The following is a 20389-nucleotide window of genomic DNA, read 5'->3' on the forward strand; positions in this document are numbered from 1 at the left end:
TAAAAAGGGTAAAATCCAAAAAAAAAATTTAAAAAAATTTTCCAAAATAAAAAAATTTATTTATGAGACATGATTCTAAAAGCATACATAAGACCAAAACTTCCCCAAAACGTGTTCGCGAGCATCACTTCTACTTCTTCCGTAGCCCATCTTACAGCATTTGCCAGATGGCTTATATCTCGTGAGCAGAGGGGGATGCACAGGCCTTGTTTTCAGGAAACGATAAAGTTGCTCCATTTCTTCCCTCAGACAGTTAAACATTTGATGCAACTTTCCATTGCATTATCTGAAACAGTATGTTTTCACATTCCTTCGCCGAATGAATTCCGATATTAGACACCTTGTTTCCCATGGACGGCCATAAAACATAGGTGGAAGACGAAGAAGTGAAGAGCAAAGCTCGGGTACTACATTTCGTTTCGGAACTTGACGTCCGACACAGACTCCGCAGCCAACCTTAATAGTGTACAGGACAATTGAGGGGCTAGCGCTACGATCCTATTGACACTAACAGTCTCCCTTCCGAAAGGGGTTTCAAACATACGACGACTGATTTGTTGGACCAGTCGAGACCACCTGAGAGTTCATAAGCGAGAAGTAAGCTATCAAAAAGCAAAGTAGGTTTTCTTTGCTTAGTAAATTATAAGTGATAGGGACAGAGCCAAGAATTAAAAGACTAGAAAAGGAACCCAAAAATGAGTTATTACTTAACTCAAAACTGAGTAATACTGTACCCAGAAAGTGAGTAACAATCAGAGAAAATCGGAAGGGGTTATTATTTTTTTCTCGGTTTTTCTTGTTTTTTTTTTCATAAATTTAGGCGTTCCATGATGAAACACAAAAATATGTCAAACTTTTTAACAGCGAAAAGAGCAAAAATATATATAAAAGGAAAAAATGTCAAAAATGATGAAAAGCTATAAAACAAGTAAAAACGGGTAAATTTTATAACGAAAGTAATAAGGTAGAAACTTCACAAAAAGCAAATAATAATGCTCATTTTAGATAAGCTCAAGATAAAAATGTCGAAAAACTATAGATATATCAAGAGAACAGTTAAGGTTAGAAAATCTGACCATTTCTGGTTAATTTTCAATGATCAATAATAAATAAATTCACAGACAAAATGTTGAAGCGATCAAAAAGACCAAATATATTGAAAAATCTTGAAAAAACGGAGAACATATTTTAAAAATACCTAAAATGTCAGAAATAATGACGAATATTAAATTCTTAGAAAAAAAGTTGAAGCAATAAAAAAGTCTTGTAAAAAGTGAAAAAAAAGTTATAAAAATATTCCAAGTAATTTATAAAATTTGAAATATGATAGACAAGGTCTCAAAATGTCAAAAATACGAATGAAGATTAAAGTGAGATTTATTACACAAAGGTAAAAACTAGTCAAACAAGATCAACAATTTTGAAGTTGAAAATGTTTGAAACGTAAAACTGTCAACGTGATTAGGTACGAATGCCTAAAAGGTTCAGAGCGCTTAAAACGGTAAAAAATTACAAAAATTTAAAATTATGTGAATGAAAAATAATATGAATGAATAACTACAGAAAATGACATTAAATTGCTGTAGACACACGAAAGTGTCAGGTTTTTTTTTCGCGTGGGGGACTCGTTTAAAAATTGTATGGAACCGCGTGAAAAAGACTAAACTGAATTGAAAAAATAACGAAGAAAATCGTCCCAAAACGTTCGAACTTTGACTGAATATAATAAAAAAATCTGACTGTACTCCTCAAAAGAAAAACAACAACAACAAAAACAAAGAAATATAAGATATTGAAAAATAATAATGAAAAGTTTCAATTCGTCAACTGGTTTAGGGTTGTAAAATTTGGAAATAATCCAGTCGAATTAAAAGCTGGTATTGCAATGAAAAGCAAACGAATGTTATACCATTATTCATGTTTCTGACAAGGGATACAATATTTGTTGTTGCAATTATACCTGTTCATCTATGTTAATGAAATCTTTCTTTTCCAGAAATGATATATTTAAAAGAAAACGATGTTTACTTGATTTTGTTGCGGTATGAATGCATCTTAAACCGATTCAAGTCGAGGTTTACGCAAGAGATACAATCTCAAAGCTGTACCTACTTTCTGTTGCACAGAGAAAATCTTTCCTGCCAATATCAGGGAAATAAAATCAACTCCCTGGGCAGCCAGCAGGAACTACTAAACCAATTTACACTATATTAGTTGTGTCTTCTCCACCTTCCTTCATCTTCATCTCTCGGGGGCGTTGTTGACCGAACAGGTTCGGATAAAGCGCAGCAAAAAAAAAGAAGCGATAATTCATGTAAGCTGACACCGCACTTCAATGTTACCGGGATTGCACTAAATTTACTATCACCCGGCCCACATGATGTTTGCTGGAATCTAGAATCGCTTTTGCCCGCATTCCACCGGTTAAACGACCGATCGAACGGCGGCGGGTGCGCGACGCCCATCCTCCAATCCCGCAACAGGTTGCGCGTTTAACAGCGCAGGTGAAAGCAACTTAAAACCACCACCGGGAAAGGCTTGGGTTTATATTTCCACCTACGCCCTCCTCTCGGTTGCGAAAAATCAGCTGACTTTTCCTGCAGCAGCAAGCAACCAGTTGCAATCCGAAGCCGTCGGCCGACACGGAAACAACATTCAAATTAAAAACTTCATTTCCATATCGATAATTTACCGTGTGATGGTCAATAAAAATTGATAACAGCACGCAGAGGGCGCCGCACACGTTTATGCTAACAGTCAATTTATTAATTTCCACTCTTCTTTTCGCTTCGATTTCGTCCACCCATCCATTCAGCGAGAGGTGAGGACGAGCGGAGGCACTACGTTATTGGCAGACTTTATCGCGAAAATTATCATCTGCTGTAGTTGGTGTTTTTTTTTGCGTTCGTGTGTACTGCTCCGTACGAGACATCGAAGATGATGGAGCAACAGCAGGTGTGAATGCGTGAACAATCTGACTGTAAATCTGTCAAACCTGTCACAATGTGTGCCGGTAATATTCAACAGCGTAACTCAAACTTTCGGCAGGTTTTTCTTTTTGCTACTTGCTGTCGAACGTTATTGGCCTTGAGCCGTAAAGTGGCTGGTCAGCCACCTCGAGAGCGGTCTCAAACGGTGGCACCACACACGCAGTCTGCGCGCCTGTCAGTTCCGTCGACCGTTCCGATTAAGCAGCATCCTTTAAAGAGTTGCACCAGCGACGGAGGAAACAAGTGCGTAGCAAACGAAAAAAAGAACACGAATCGATTCATTTAGTAGTGCGATCATATACACTTTATCCGATTTTATTTCGAACCAAAAATTTGTCAAAATTCCGAATGTAAGAAAAATTTGATAAAATTTCAAATTTAGGGTAGGGAACATATTCTAAGCAGCTTTAGGAACTGCCTGTGTATTGAGACGAAATACTCGGAATGTGTTGGGCGAAATTCAAACAGAAGTATATCAATCTGGTCTCTATCTTTTTCTCTGTAAGAACTTGTTTTAAGATTGTAAAACTAAGTTAGCAAACTTGACCAATAATCAATTAAAGTTACCAATCGAGGGACACTATTCCAATCACCCCGAACCTATTTTAAGCAGTTTCCATATGTTTTGCAGGCGTTTTTCTTCTGCACCCGAAGTGGCTCCTGAATGTCTGCAATATAGGTCGATTTGTTTCAATTGTTTTTTGTGCACAGATTTCTTTGTGAATAACGGTATTTCTTACATTCGTAAGACAGCTAGACAGTCAAAGTTTTCGTTCAATCATTGAAATTGTCGATATTGATCATAATTCAGGAGTTTGAGGCTTGTTTTCTTCGCCTGATTAAAATAGGCGCTACTGCTTAAGCCGTTCCCTACCCTAATTCTCTTTTCGCAGTAATTGCGATACCTCTTAAAGAGAAAAGCAACGAAAAGTGTCGCGTCTTCTTCTCTGTCCTCATCCTCGCTCGCTGGTCAGCGTGAAGTTTTACCGATCGGCGTTTCGTCGGTCCGGTCCGGTTCCAGTAAGGCTTGGCCAGGACTGCTCCTGGGCTGCCTGCTGCTGCTGGTGGAATGAGAGCAAACACGACAGTGTACAACCAAACAACACGACAGGCGACGACAAAACACACAGGCCGAAATTGAGACCATTCCGGGGGCGCAGGGAAGCGTGTCCGAGAGAGCGAAAAAGCTCGTCTGGAAGCTGCGCCGCAGTCAGCTTGAGTAATGGAAAACATGAGGAAATTTGATAATTTCTTCACCGTCTGTGTGTCCAGCCGCAGGCTGGTAATGAATTGAACTGCGCGCGATGGGAAAAGTGACCCCTCCCGAATAGGACGACTACAAATTGATTCTCACAGCAGCGCAAAAGTTAATCCAAAAAACCCTTTGCGCCTAGCGCTTGCTAGGAGGGTCATAAATCAGCGACTTGTCCGATCCGGCTGCTGCTGCGCCCCGTCGGGGCGGGAGTCAAAAGTCGCACGGCGGCTTCCTTTGTGCGCTCTTTCGATACATATTGCTCATACTGTGAAAAGATCATCAACGCATCATTACATACGCTCCGGTACACTTGCAGCGGGTAAAAAACCCTCCCGCTGGGACGCTGGCTGGGACCATTCGCGGAGCCTTGTTGTTTTGGCTACCGCACCGCTCTCGAGCGGATAAGTTATGGCCAGCGATTCTTCAATCTACGCGAGAAAGTGACAACCTAGGAAAGGGGGAAAAACATTCTTTCCGGTCCATAACTTTCGATCCTAATTGATTATAAATTACCACCATTTGATTTGACACCTTTTCTCGAGGGTCTCCCTGGTGTCAGGCGTGAAATTGAAACAAATTATGCAGACTTGGCGACAACGCGCGCAGCATTTCTTCTCCCCGGTGCATCTTTCTCCCTTAATGACTGTTCAACCTGTCGAACGTCCGACTCGACAACGACAACAACGACGACGACGACGGTGATGCTCGTTTCTCATTCGATCGACCAGAGCGCCCCATCCGTGGACCACGCCAGGCCGGGCGTTGTGTGTGGTCAGTCAACGGCGTTTAATGAAGTGATTAACCTTTTTTTTCCTCTGCATTTCGTTTCGTTCCTTTTTCCTCTACTCACAACACACACTTACCTTGTGGGCTCGGATGGAGGCGCCCTCTGAGCAAGCTAGTGTTACGTCCACCAGACTCTCGTCCTGCAGCAATTGGTTAAACACCCCTAACAGGTTGGATTGATGATTGTTCCACCTCAAGCAGTAATGCTCACTGCCCATGTCGGTGACAGCTTACGCTGCTGGAAAGAGAGGACAAAAAAGGAAAGGCAAACGATTAGTAATGGTGAAAACATTATCTTTTTGCAAGTCTTTATGAATGGGAAAATTTAATGAAAAATCTATCACCGGTAATAATTGATGTCATTGAAAATGTTTTCAACAGTATAAGAATAGTTGCAGACGTTTCGTTTTTTTTTTTTTCTAATGGCCTTTGTCCAGGTATGTTTTTTTTTGTTGCTTCTGCGCGAAACTTCTGAAACATTAGTCATTTTTCAGTTTGAAGAATCGAATTAAAATGTAAAATTTGGGTTACCAGCGTGAAAAAATTACTTTTGACGTCTCTGATTTTTTATCGTTCTGATATGTGTCATCGTTTTGAATTGTTTACAATTTTTTCGTAAAATAACATTTTTGTTCTAATTCTGTTCAGATTTTCTCATACTCTGCAATCCATTAATTTCTTTAACAACGAGAAGGAGAGAGAAAGAGAGTAGAAAAAGGAATAGAGATGGAAGGAGAAATAGATATCAGAGGAGAACTAGAGATAAAGTTGCATAGAAAAGTAAGAAAAGCGACAAAAGGGACAGAAAGAAACAATAGAAAAAAAAGGTAGTATTGATTTGAGGATAACAAAGAGAAAGAAGAAGAGATAAGAACGAAAATTTTTGAAGAATTAAGTGAAAAACTTGAACTTGCACATTTCGTAGTTGTAAGTAGTTGTAATGTAAGTAATTATGAAAGAAAGAGAAATAGAAGAAAAGATCAAGGTAAATCAGTTACAAAGTTACAAGACACAGTCGCGAAAGACAGTTATAAAAGGAAAAACATGGAGTCAAAAGTAAAGCAATTTCAAAAAAGCAAACTGAGGAACAGAAAATAAAGAGCAGGTTAGAAACACAATTGGAAGAAAAACAATGAATTATAGCACGAAGAAGATATGGGAAATAAAGATGATATGGTCAAAAAGAGATCAAAGGAGATAGAAACTGTGAGACAAGTGTGGAGAAATTGAGAAATACAGCAAAGAATTTTTCTTTAAAAAATTGAAAAACACATGTAGAGAAAATAAAAGTTTCAGTTCTAACAAAATTAGAAGTAAAAAAAATCATCGAGAGAGAAACGAAAAAGAGAGAGGGAGAGCGAAAAAAAGAGAAAGAGAGAGAACGTGAGTGAGAAGGAAAGAGAGAGAAATAAAGAGAGAATGAGAGACAGAGATAGAGAGATGGAGATAGATGTGGAAAGATAGAGAAAGATATAGAGAGATGGAGAGAGATGAAGAGAAAAAAAAGAGAGAGATAGAAAGAGATATAGAGAGATAGAAAGATATAGAGAGACAGGGAAAAAAAGAGATAGAGAGAGCGAGAAAAAGAGAGAGAGAAAGAGAAAGAGAAGGAAAAAGAGAGAGAGAAAGAGAAAGAGAGAGAGAGAGAAATATGCAAAAAACAAGAAAGAGAGATGAAAAACATGAGAGAAAGAGAGAAAAAAACAATAAAACTTCTAAAAGCATGCAAATAAAAACAGTTTAGTTTAAATCTTTGTAATCGTAGTTTACTAGTTAGTTATGCTTTGTTCTGTATACGAGCGAGAGAAGAGAGAGAGAGAAATAGAGCACAAGAAATAGATATAAATGGAAAAAGAAATCAAGAAAAAATAACGAAAGAAATAAAAAGAGAAATAAACATATATAAAAGGAATGAAATGAAAGAAAGAAATGGAAACAGAAGCGACATAGAGAGAAGAACATAAGAGAGAGAGAGAGAGAGAGAGGGAGAGAGGGAGAGAGGGAGAGAGGGAGAGATGAAGAGATAGAGGGAGATAGAAAAATGAGAAACGAGATAGAGAGAGTGAGGGACCTGAGAATTGAGAGAGACAGAGAGACACGAGAGAAACAGAAAGATTTGAGAATTGATAAAGTGATTTGTGAAACGTGAGAGAGAGAAAAAAGAGAATAGAGAAAGAGTTATACAAGAGAAGAGAAGACAAACCAAAAGAATAGAAGAGAAGACAAATCAAGAGTAGAGAAGAGAAGAGAAGAGAAGAGAAGAGAAGAGAAGAAAAGAGAAGAGAAGAGAAGAGAAGAGAAGAGAAAAGAAGAGAAGAGAAGAGAAGAGAAGAGAAGAGAAGAGAAGAGAGGAGAAGAGAAGAGAAGAGAAGAGAAGAGAAGAGAAGAGAAGAGAAGAGAAGAGAAGAGAAGAGAAGAGAGAAGAGAAGAGAAGAGAAGAGAAGAGAAAAGAAAAGAAGAGAAGAGAAGAGAAGAGAAGAGAAGAGAAGAGAAGATAAGAGAATAGAAGAGAAGAGAAGAGAAGAGAAGAGAAGAGAAGAGAAGAGAAGAGAAGAGAAGAGAAGAGAAGAGAAGAGAAGAGAAGAGAAGAGAAGAGAAGAGAAGAGAAGAGAAGAGAAGAGAAGAGAAGAGAAGAGAAGAGAAGAGAAGAGAAGAGAAGAGAAGAGAAGAGAAGAGAAGAGAAGAGAAGAGAAGAGAAGAGAAGAGAAGAGAAGAGAAGAGAAGAGAAGAGAAGAGAAGAGAAGAGAAGAGAAGAGAAGAGAAGAGAAGAGAAGAGAAGAGAAGAGAAGAGAAGAGAAGAGAAGAGAAGAGAAGAGAAGAGAAGAGAAGAGAAGAGAAGAGAAGAGAAGAGAAGAGAAGAGAAGAAAAGAAAAGAAAAGAAAAGAAAAGAGAAGAGAAGAGAAGAAAAGAGAAGAGAAGAGATGGCAGGATAGTACTAAATTAAGAAAAAGTATCTAGAATAGAGAAAATCAAGAAAAAAACTGAATTCGATGAGAAGAAAAATTAAAAAATAAAATCATGGAAAAATAAAAAAATACAATATTTAGGGAAGATAACAAACAGCTGAAAAGGAAAGACCAAATAGTTTGGCGATTTAAAAGACGGAAGTGAATACCCGGAAATAAAAAACAAGATAAACAAAAAAGAAAATAACACGGAATAGATGCCAAAAATCGTGTAAGAACGGAAACTCTGAAAAGAGAAATGAAATAAGAAGTGAAGCAACATAAAATCTCTGCAAAAGGTGGAAACACATGGAAGTCGAATAGAAAATGAAAAACAATTGATAAAAAATAAGATGTAATCTGAGGAGAGAAAAAAGATAAGCAATAAATATATTTGAATAAACTATAATTTAAATTAAAATTTAAATCTTATTTTCTTTTTTTTTTTGTTCTAGCGTTTTGCTTCTGTTCGGTTTTTCTCTTATTCTTATTAGCTTCTTTATTTATTATTATCTTTTAACATTTAGGCATAGGTTTGAAACATATTTTATCACTTTATACCGCATAGAGAAAAAAGTAGAAACGGAGAAAAAAGTTTAGATATAAAGAGAGTTTGAAGTAGAAATAAAGAGGAAAGTAAAAAGGGAAGAGAAAGATAGAGAATAAGTACTAAAATTAAAAACAAAAAGAGGCCCAGAAAAATATGCAAACAGAAAAATTAAAACACTAACAATAAAAAATCAAAAAAGGAATAAAGAAGAAAACAGGAACAGAATAAATACAAGCACAGAAAAAATAGGATAAGCAAAGAAACAAAAAAAAAAACTCTATAAAATGTATCCTCAAATCAACTCTATTGTTTTAAAAAAAGAAACACAAAAAGAGTTTTCCTTACCGTGTTGTGACAATCGAAAAATATGAAAAACAAATACGAAAAAAAGATTAGAGAAAGCAAACATCGTACAAAAGACGAGGTACGATGGAGCTAATATATAGCAAAAGAAGCAGACAAAGTTGAAAATAGGAAAAAATCGAAATCACGTAAAATATTTGACAAATATGGAGAAACTAACAAATTAACATTCAACAAAACTCTAGTTGAAAAATTGCAAGCGAACAGAGCAACAAATGGTGTAGAAAAAGAGTCATCAAAATTGATAGAAAATGTAATGAAAACATAGATAGGAAAATGAGATGGTAAAAAAAACAGAAACAGAGTAAGAAATGAGAGAAAGGGTAAAAATTATCCTCAAGACGAAAGCAATAATTATTCAATAACAAAACCCAACAATAACATAGTTTATTATATGAATTGTATAAAAACGACTGAAACTGACTTTAAATGAAAAAAAAAATGCATTGAAAGACAAATTAATATGAGTTAAACCGCATGTACAAGACATTAACCGAAAAAACTCCTCCCCGTACGATGTTGGCCTAACAATATCAATGAATATGAATGAGAATATCAATGTGTTAACCGTGGAATATTGAAACATATTCGAGCACCAACTCGAAACAAGTGGAAACCTTAAAAAATACCTCAAAGTACAAATAATAGTCCAGATCTAATTGGACACTAACAGCCATCAGAGCAAGGGCATGAAAAAAAAAAAAATAAACAAACAATAATAGATGGGTATTTTTCAAAACTTGCTCAGTCGCATATTGACTTAAGATTTTATGAGTTTGAGAATAAAAAATCATAAAACAAACATTATTTGTAATTTATTCAAGAAAATGTTGTTCTGAAGGGATGTACGTGATCGTTGTGTGAGCAGTTCGTGGTGTGACTCAACGGAAAATACTCGCGTTTAAAGCTGCTAATCATTGCTTTCCTTCCCGTGACACCACTGATTGATGCCAATATTACTGTTGTGAAGTGAAGTCTCGCTAATATACCCGCTTGTTTCTGATAATTTATCTGAAATATTTTACTATAAATCGTGACTACCACCACATCAATAGTGTTCATTCTATTGTCAGTACGCTCACCAACTATCAAATAAATTCATCCGATCACAACTGTCACTGCTGTTTATTACATCTCAATGACGTCACGCAACACGGGTAGAGGTAAGACTGCTCAATCTCTGCAGCCTTCTGGAATAGGTGACGGGAATTCGGTTACGAAACGCTCCTGTGAGGATCTTGATCAAGTAGGCGAACAAGACCAGGCCCTGACGCTTGACGATATAATGAATCGTATGCAGATGCTTTTCGAAGAGACCAACAGGAAAATCGATCGCTGTCAGGGTGAGCTGCGCAAAGATATCGATACTCTACGCTGCGAAGTGCAACAATTCAAGAATGACTGCCGTGATGAAGTAAACAAACTAGCTGCTTCTGTTTCCACTGTGCGTACCGATGTGTGTCTCAACAAAGAACGTATGGCAGTAAACGAAAAGGCAACTGATCTGCTGCTTTCGGGAGTGCCCTATAATCCTACTGAAAACTTGGATAGTTTTATTATGGCTGTTTCGAAAGCGCTGGGGTACACTGAGCAGGAAATACCGTTGATTTATGCGAAACGTTTGGCCCGATTACCTATACAGGTTGGTTCAACTCCTCCCATCATCATGCAATTTGCATTCAAGATTGCTCGTGAGGACTTCTATCGGCGCTACCTGTCATCGAGAAACCTTTCGTTGTTGCATCTGGGATTTAGCGTAAATCAGCGAATCTATATCAATGAGAGTTTGACTGAGCTAGGACGGAAAATAAAAGGTGAAGCATTGAAGCTAAAACGAGATGGGAAACTACATGCAGTATTTACTAGAGGTGGAAGTGTTTACGTAAAGACTGCAATGGATGCCGAGGCCGTACCCGTTCATCGTTTGGACCTGCTACCGAAATAATACCCTGCCTATCGATATTTTTTTTTCCTTCCAATACAAATCCATGTTTCCGCTCCTGTTTTTCTCCTTGAATTATTCCCCTCCTAGAAGTTCATACTATTTATACCCTTCCATTTGCTCTTCGATTTCCTTCCCAGTTAATTCCGTGATTGCCTTCCTTCGATATCCTTGTTTTCTTCCCTCCTGAAAGTTATAATCATAAATGGAACAGTTGAAATACGTGTCGCCTGTTAAACTGGAGGATAGGAACTACGGTTGTTGTTGGAGTTGGTGTTGCTGCTGCTGCTACTGCTGGTCAAGGTTGGTGCTGTTCGTTGCTGCTGATGGTGACTAAACTCAATTATATCTATACTCCGTATGAGTCACGAAAATTTGCTAAGGAATATTTGTATGAAAATGCATTGCAAGATATAGAAATTTCGTTCACTATTCAAATCTAATTCTAAATTACTCAAATTGTCCCATGCTGTACTTACTTTTCTCAGCCGAATTACGATTTCTTCAAATGCTAGCTAACCAAGGAAATGTCTGGTCAAACAGGGTAGATTCAATCCGAAACTTGGCTTACAGAAGATATACCAAATAAGTTGATAGAGGTTGATGGTTACAATATGATACGCAACGATAGAAAATATTGCCGTGGTGGTGGTATTTGTATTTACTACAAAAATGATATTAGATGTAAATTATTATATTATTTAAATTATCAAAATTCCCCCGGGCCTGGAAGTTAACCAAAGTTATTCCTATTCGCAAAAATGCCAGAAGTAATGCAGTTAACAACTTACGTCCAATAAGCATACTGTGTGCGCTTTCCAAAGTTTTAGAAAAAATTCATATTTGACATCACGATCTCAGGTAGTTACTACGGATAGTTGTTTCTCAAACCAAATTGAAATTTTGTCAGGTGTGCCGCAAGGATCAATCCTTGGGCCACTGCTTTTCTCTATGTTTATTAATGATTTGCCCAGTATCTTGGAAAACTGTAAGGTACATATGTTTGCCGATGACGTTCTAATTTATTTTTATTCACGTGACCTTTCTTTGGCTTCGATGGCAGATCTCATTAATGATGATTTGTCACGAATTCTCGCATGGTCCGATAGCAATCTTTTACCAATAAATCCTTCAAAAACTAAGGTCATGCTAATCTCCCGAAATCGTAATATTAGCAATCTTCCTGCAATTATCTTAGGTAACGATGTCATAGAATATCTTCCTAAAGTGTCTATTCTTGGCTTCATGGTGCAAAATGATTTGAATTGGGAGAGTCATATAAGTAGTCAGTGTGCCAAAATTTATAATGGACTTAGGGTTCTAAAACTGTCCTCAAGTACTCTGTCAACTGCTATAAAACTGAAGCTGTTTAAAGCTCTTATCTTGCCTTACTTTTTGTATGGTGATGTTTTTCTATTAAATGCTTCAGCTTCAGCGTTGGAAAGGTTGCGTATTGCACTAAATTGTTTTGTTCGCTTTGTTTTTGGATTGTCGAAGTTCTCTAGAGTATCTCATCTCCAACAGGAATTAATTGGTTGTAGATTTCATGACTTTTTTAAGTTACGATCATGTTTAATGTTATTTAAAATTATAAACACTTTATCACCTCCATACTTAAGAGAAAAAATTCATTCCTTACAAAGCAGTCGTACCAGAAGCTTTTTACTTCCTATATTTCGAACATCACATTATAAAAATACTCTGTTTGTGCAAGGCATTGTTTTTTGGAATCTGCTACCTTCTGAGCTCAAAAATATTCGGTTCTTAAATGAATTCCGTCGTGAATGTACAGCATGGTTCAATAATGGGAGAAGTTAATAAAATAATTCCCAAAGAAATATTCGTTACCATCAGAAACTTAAGTTATTCTACTATAACATTTCGAATTGTAGTAAATTAAAAGGTTTTTTCCTTACACTACAATGTTTGTAAACAAATAAATAAAAAATAAATAAAATAAAATAAATAAAATGACGCAAAGAAAATGATCTCTGAGAATGCTGGCCAATTATCACATATATTGAGTGTACATCTATATTGAAAAAAATACAGAAAATTCTGTTTTGTTCTCTTGATTACTGGTCGACACAAAAAAAAAGGTTGCTCTCGAACTCAAAATAGTTTCCCAAAACAATCAAGAGCTTTTCAACCATTCCTGTGAATTGTGGTGTTTGATTGTGCGTCAAAAGGCCGCAGAGTAATTGCTCATCGGTTCGTTGTTTCTACGTTGGCTTATGGGAAAACGCTTTTAAATTTCTGAAAAAAATATCTTCGCTAAGGGAACCCGAATTCACAGGAATGCTTGAAGAGCTATACCCTCTCATTTTTTTCAGTTCGAGCCCTAGGACAAAACCTGTGCATACCAGTGTTATTATCATTGTATTTGAATATGTTTCGCTCTCTGATAAAAATCTTATTTAACTTCAATAGTCAGTTTTCTGTTATTTTGTGTCCAATTTTAATCAACTTGACTTTTTTGAGTGAAATAAATTGTAGAGAATTTGGAGTAAAAACTCCGGCGAAAAAACCTCTGCTAGCTTTCTTTTTACTCGGTACTATTTTTAGGTCTCTTCAAACGGGACTTCAATCTCGAGTGAAGGTTTATATTTTATTCTGGAATAAGAATCCCTGATTTTATCTAGCATGATCAACCTACATTGATCTCCTATTAAATTAGAAAACATTTCAAGTTTGCAAGTTTGAAGAAATATCAGGTGCCAGTTTCTTATATATGATGTTTGAGAGTTTATTATAAAGTCTGAATAAAAAAATAATATGAAGTTTGTATTATAGTGTTTGAGAGTTTATTATAAATGATGTTTGAGACATCATTCGTTGATTATGAAGGATGTCAAAGACAGTTGCATCCAACCGTTTCTCATAATATTCTTATCGTTTGTTTACATCATCCTCTCAATGTAGTTCGTTATATGAAACAAAGAAGCAATAGACATGATTTTCTTTCAAGCGGTTATGATTCCAGCGTAATTATGCTTTCGACCGACTTTGCATTTTTTGCTGGAAAAACAAGATTGTTAGACATTTTTCAACAAACATTCATTCAAGGATAAGCTGCAGGAATATAAAAATCTAGAAGCAGAATTGACAGTCTAAAATTACACCTTCCAGTAGAGCGAAAGGTTCTGAAACAGTGGAAATCCACCAATCCTTATCGGTCATCCACGGAGTGCATCACCAATTCAATGGCGCAAGGATTTCTCGTGCCTGCGCCATTAAGTCGGCTAGCTAGCGGTACCGAAGAATCCGATCCGATTCTCCCGGCTGGTCTGACTCTGCGTTAATTAAGAAAATTAGTAACCCACGCCTGATTTATGAATTAACACGATTATGTGGCAAGATGAGAGCAGCAGCAGCAGCAGCACTGGTATGGTACGGTACGCTGGCAGTTTATGTCTTGGACGTTCCGCGCATCGACCGAAGACATCCCGAGAATGTGCAGCACCAGTCATAAGGGAGGTTCTTTTTCGCTCCTAACTAACCAACACTGGAGGAACATTGGAACACCCTACACGCGGATGGTGGCTTCACGGGTAACCTAACCTTTTAAATCATTTCCCGCTCGATTAACCAGTAGTTGTCGGCACCGTAGGAGTTGACCAAAGGCAGGCGAACGGGAAAGACGGGATGATGATGGTGGACTCTCTTTCGTACCTTACCAGTTCCGAGGCCGAGTATTGCACGTAAGTACCACCTCGGATGCAGAATCCAGAAGCTGTGCAGCATACTTGACAGCGAACATGCTGCCCGGTGACACATGTGTGGTGGCAGAGCATGGACTTTTTTTCGCGCTGGTGGCGGCTTTTTATTATGAGCTTGACGCGCTGCACTGCACTTTCCTGCCCGAAGAATCCGAAACACAGCAACAACGGCTACCCACAGTGCGACCAATTTGATCAAAAATAGAAGGTTTAAACCCGTTCTCGATGTGAATTTAAACAAACCTAATCACTGATAATGCAAAACTAGACTATTAGGGGTAAAAATTTTTAATCCGCATGTTTTTCAGGGATTTGGATTTGGAAAGAATTTTGACCGTCTTTTTCTCTTACCACTGTGCGACGGTAGCGCGTTATTGTTGTTGTTTCACCCTGGAGTTCGTTTCGTGTCGTGTAACTTTTGCTTCCTTTAATTTCGTTGATGAAACAAGTTGTTGTCGGAGTGATTTAGTCTCTCGCCTTCACCAACCTCTGCCCTGACTTCCCTCGCGCGTCCAACGGAGAGACAGAGAGAGATCATCCAGCAGCAATGCGGATCTGTTTCTATGGAATCCAATTCAACCATTATCCTGTCATTGGAAAAATGACAACCTGCTGCATCGTCGTACAGTCAGAGAGAAGGGAACGTGAATTTTATGTCACGATATCGCGATCCGACACGAACAACAGGTAGCCGGAGATTGTGTGTTAATGTTCTTTTTTTTTCTTCCTCTAACGCGAAGTCGATCGATTACGAACTAAAAAGTTTCTAATTCCAATTACACACTAAGCCATGTTTGAGTACCGAATAAAAACTCAACCATTCCGTCGTCGCTGTTTTTTTTTTCTAATCAACTTGTAATAATAACCATACTTATGAAATTTATGAGTTGCCTTCAGCGCGGTGTTTTTTTTCCCTGCTGCTGCCCCTCTTGCAATGACATCGCTCTTGTAACAAATCGTGCCTATTTTCTTCGTGCTCCGTCGCTTCGGTCTAATGAGCGAACGCAGCAAGATCGCGCTCGCACCGACTTCTTGGGGCGAACTTAGCGTGAACCTTGATGAGGAGTGATTGTGATCACCTTTTAAGGAAATATTTTCACGACTTTGATATTTACACACCGTCGTAGTCGTCGTCGTCGTCATCGTTGTCCGCGTGACGATGACGAGTAGGGCTTTGGCGGTGGTGTAGAAAGTCCCATGCCTTGCTTAAGGTTGGATGAAATTAATTCCCTGACAAGTGCCATTAATTTTCGCCAACTTTCGCGCCCGCTGAAAAGCGCTCTCTAAGCAGCACCCCCCGGTTGACTGATACGGGCATGAAATACCGAAATTGAACGATAAATTCCCTTTTACCGAGGTCCGAAACCCACGATCTTCTAATGCAAATCACTCTCTGCCACATGCACACTCTCGACTGACCCTAATGAGTGGCACTTGGGCCGCTCTTTCTCTTCTCGTTGTTTTTTTTTTTAACGACTAATGCAATTGAATTAATTTCCATGGTTTGCGCATAAGCCGCCCGAAGGGCAGCACTGTAATGCCGCTTAGTTCACGCGAAAGGAGCTTTGCTAGCGTTGTCGTCGTCGTCGTCGTCACAAAGCGCTTCCAGGCAGTGTGGCCAGTCGCCGACGCGTACCATTTCAGCACGCATCCAGCGCACACGCGGTGTCAGTTTTGGAATGCGGAACGATCCCTCGCACTCTCGAACGCCACCAGCTGGCCAGCTTACCAGTAGTAATAATAATATTAAAATAATAAAAAGAGAAAAGAAAAATAAACACAAACTAGGAGAACACAATATTTAGGTGCATTTATTTCGCAAATGGAAGCCATAAATATATACGCGCGCCCGCACGGGGTTCGTGTCTTGCGCACCGCGCGCGCGGGCTGCAACCGTAAGTAAGTAAGTAAGCTGGTAGGCACTAGATGGTACTTAGCACATACTCCCATTCTCTTCCACCGGGGGTGCGGACCAACTTTATCGTCAGGCCAACGGGGAAATTAAGGCTAAATTAAATTAAGTGCGGAATGGTGTCACGCACTGTGCCGCGCCGGCGTGCGATTGGGCAATAATTTGTCGACTGAAATAGGACTAAATCCGGGGAAAAACAAATGACGATCATTTGTTCTGAACAACAACACCACGCGAATGTTTATGCATTCAATTGGATTGTTTGGGATTGCCGTCGTTTTTGTGCAAAAAATTCAGTTTGAGTTTACCTGATTTAAAACTAAAAGAAAACTATACCTTTTGTTCAAGTGAATTTCAGTGCCCTTAGCCATCTCGTAAGTGTGTAAAGTCTACAGAGACGAAAAATGAGTTTTCCCGTAAGCAAACGTAAAAGTATCGAACCCGGCGGGAAATTACTTTGCGGTCAAACATAGTTTGAGCTCTAGAGCAAAACCTGGGATGATCAGTGTACTCAATAATCATTGCAGTTGAAAAAACAGTACATATTAAGAGCTTCTTTGTTTTCCAATAATGACACTGGTCGAAACAGGTGCACTCCAAAAGCTCAAACTGAAAAAAAAGGAAAGCTTTTCAACCATTCCTGTGAATTTGTGTGTCCCTAGCCATTACCTCGTAAAATCTGTACAAACGAACATGGTTTTATGCTGGCCGATCGTTTTTTGTACAAATCTACTGGAACTCACGTCAACCAGCATTCCTCGCATGGGTCAAAGGCGCAAGTTGATATTCGGGTATCATTTCTGAACGTGCTATATATAAGCTTTCAATTCTAGCAAACCATCACTATTAAAAGTTACATTCTCAAGCTTGCAAGAGACAACTTAGAGCAAAGAAATATATGGTAGCTTTCTTTGATGATTTTGTTTCAGTATTGCCTGCTTTAGGCGGAGCGAGCAACATATAGCGAGTGTTTCACGAAAGAATCGTAAACGATTGCACTCAAGCGATCGCTACGATTCTTTCAAATGTTGGTTGCTCGTAGGCGAAATTCGGCTACTCCACGTCGTGCTTCCACCGTGATATACCACGATGATTCTTGGTTATTTCAAGTATCAGATGCTAATGCACCATGCTACAATTTCCGTAAGCATTGATGATACCTATTTGCTCCGGCAAGCAAACAATTGAACGCAATCTAACGTTCATTTGGATTCGTAATTTTGTATCACTGGCGATAATATCTCAAAGCTTCTCGCGATAATGTTGAATGCAAGTGAACTTGGATACAATAAATACTATCGTGTTTGAAGCATTTAGTCTCCTTCTATGGTATTCGGAACTCTTAGAAGCGAAAAACAATCAGCAGCGTTTCTATGGTAAACTTGTACGCGAGTGGAAATAGTTGAACGATAACTGATAAATCAAAGAACACATTTGCATGAAATATTGCTAGTGAGTGAACTTTTCCATGCTTGATTATATGCATTGATTTGAAAGCAGCATTTGACCGTACTGACCACAAGATACTTCTGTGAAAACTTGAACCGCTTGAACGCGCTTCTCGAAAATAACGAAATGGTTCAGTTCATACTTGTGCGATAGAGTACTTCGTGTGCAGATTGATTCATGTTTTTCGTTTAAATTTATCAACATTTCCGGTGTTCCTCAGGGCAGCAATTTGGGACCCCTGCTGTTCATATTATTCTTCAAAGATATCAACTTGCTGCTTGGAGTCGACTGCAAACTACTGAATGCTGATGATCTAAAATTTTATTTAGCAGGTTAATCTGTTGATGACTGCAAAGGTTCGCAACCCGGACGAACACATACGATTCGCATAGATTCTCTAGGATTCCTCACATTGGATTTGTGAGCGTCCTTGAAAAGGATTCCTGAAAAAAGAATCCTCAGGAATGCCCTGTATATGGCTCTAGGATTCTTGAATAAGAATCCTGAGTGGGAATCCTCCGGATCGTGTTTGCGATTCCTTTCACGATTCCGTCACCAAGTTAAAGGTATCCTGGGGATTACTGACTCAGGATTCTCTGCGTGTTAGTAAGGGATGTGCTGTTGAATACGTTTGATGAATGGTGTCTACAAAATAGGCTTCTCCTTGGTGTTTCTAAATCTCAAGTTACGACTTTTCACCAAAAAAATAGTTCAATAGTTTTCAGTTACCTAATCGACGGGCATTCCCTTAGGAGAGTAGACTGAGATAACGACCTTGGTGTCCTACTTGATGCTAAGTTCACTTTCAATCAGCATCGCTAGGCTTTTATTTATTTATTTTCTGAGGGGTTTACCTTGGCGGGATCCTGAAAATCTTCCACCGTATTCTGATCGTTGTTCTATACTTGGCAACTGGACTGACGAAGAAAAGTTTAACAAGCAGTATTCCTATATTTAACAACGAAACTGACAGCCCTAGATCGCTGTCTCTATTAAACTTTCGGGCTTCACAACGAAATCTTCGCTCTACTGGACTGCTGCAACGAAATTTTCATCCATCCTTTCATCAGACTTCATCCATTCTCTTGATTTTTGCTCACATTTCCTCCTATACCTATCAAGCGCCTGAGAGAACTTGATTTAGACTTACACAGAGTGAGCAACTAATCATATTCAGTCGCAGAGTATTTCAGTCGCAAACTTCGTTTTCACTCACTATCATCGTGTGCGAGGGGTAAACAAACTTTTTCTCTCTCAGTTTAAGAGGGAGCAGTTTTTATTAGCTTTTCCTTTTACTAAGTGAGAAGTTAACCAGAGAACAGAACATGCGGGTTTATACTGAAGCAAGATCCTAACTGTTTTTGAATTTAGAAAGATTAGAAAGATTCAGAATTCACCATGGCTACGTATTTAGCAGAACGTTCGATTTTACACTGTTTTTATCGCACACGAGGGTGATGAGAACATTGACGTAATTCTCAGATGTTCATTGAGCAATTCATTTCACTTATCTTATGTGTGCGGATGAGCTATTTATAAGAGTTTCACTGGGCCTATGCTCTGTCAAATTAAGAGCGTTCATTTGCCAGAGAAACTGTTACTCTTCACTTTCTCAACAGCATAAGGTTAAATGCACATTGAATGTAAGCTCACAGTCGTTAGGAGGGAAGAAATTTGGTTTTTCGTTAAGATCAAGTTAAACAGAATGAAGACTACCTATGACTGCCTGTAACCTTTTCTGTTGTGGAAAATTTTTACGAATTTGGAGAACCATCACTTATGTTTAAACGAAGACAAAATATTGCCCCGCTTTTATAATTTTGACCGCACAACGTTCAATCAGACTTTTGTCAGTTAAATAAATTAATTAAATATATAATAAATTTATGATCTCGAACTCGTCTTGTATTATGTGAAGAAAAAAAAAAAAAAACTCGTCTTGTACTTGGTCTGTCGCCTCGAACAACCTTGTTTGGAATGAAACTTGAACCTCGTTAAAAGTTGAAGTCCTGCTTGAAGTTGGAGTCTTGCTCGAAGAGACAAGAGATTTTTTGCTCTAAACTTAATTAAATTACACATAATTAAATATTTGACTGATACTCGACAGCCTTCACTGACAACATGCAAACTATAAACTAATGCCATTATGAATTGCAAAATAAGAATTGCAATGAAAAGCATTATCACTCTAAAGTACCAATACGAACGGTGTTACTTATATGTTTATGGCAAGTTTTGAGATCCATACTATAACTTGAATCAAAAATCCATTTCACCAGTTAATTATGCCTTCAAAAAAGCATTGATAGAAAAAAATTGGTTCACAAAATCAAACATAAAATAAAATTTTAAAACCTGAAACCATTTGTAAACTTTTTGGTTCGAATTTAAATTTATAAATAAAACCTTGATGTATATTTTCATTGGAAACCATTTACTTTACGAGCTTAAGTGGTCCAAATATCTGGCTAAAAATGA

The 20389-nt window shown here is 38.1% G+C and overlaps 2 protein-coding genes across 10 annotated transcripts in view; one reads left to right on the forward strand and one right to left on the reverse strand.

Annotated features, from left to right (window-relative positions):
- Positions 1 to 20389, reverse strand: part of LOC129718858 (protein tramtrack, beta isoform) — a 468621-nt gene that overhangs the window by 235099 nt on the left and 213133 nt on the right. For 8 of the 9 annotated variants that reach the window (XM_055670025.1, XM_055670028.1, XM_055670029.1 and 5 more), the window contains exon 3: positions 5109 to 5269. In XM_055670025.1, the coding sequence (XP_055526000.1) occupies positions 5109 to 5249 (141 nt within the window). In that variant the 5' untranslated portion in view covers positions 5250 to 5269. The remainder of the gene's footprint in view (positions 1 to 5108; positions 5270 to 20389) is intronic. The other variant, XM_055670022.1, reaches the window with a different exon arrangement.
- LOC129716619 (trichohyalin-like) lies at positions 5984 to 7989 on the forward strand. The gene is given in 4 exon segments (XM_055666456.1): positions 5984 to 6016; positions 6587 to 6734; positions 7005 to 7093; positions 7186 to 7989. Coding segments are annotated over 4 exon segments (1074 nt in total).

The sequence above is a fragment of the Wyeomyia smithii genome, chromosome 1 (genome assembly GCF_029784165.1).
Source record: "Wyeomyia smithii strain HCP4-BCI-WySm-NY-G18 chromosome 1, ASM2978416v1, whole genome shotgun sequence".
Classification (NCBI taxonomy): Eukaryota; Metazoa; Arthropoda; class Insecta; order Diptera; family Culicidae; genus Wyeomyia; species Wyeomyia smithii.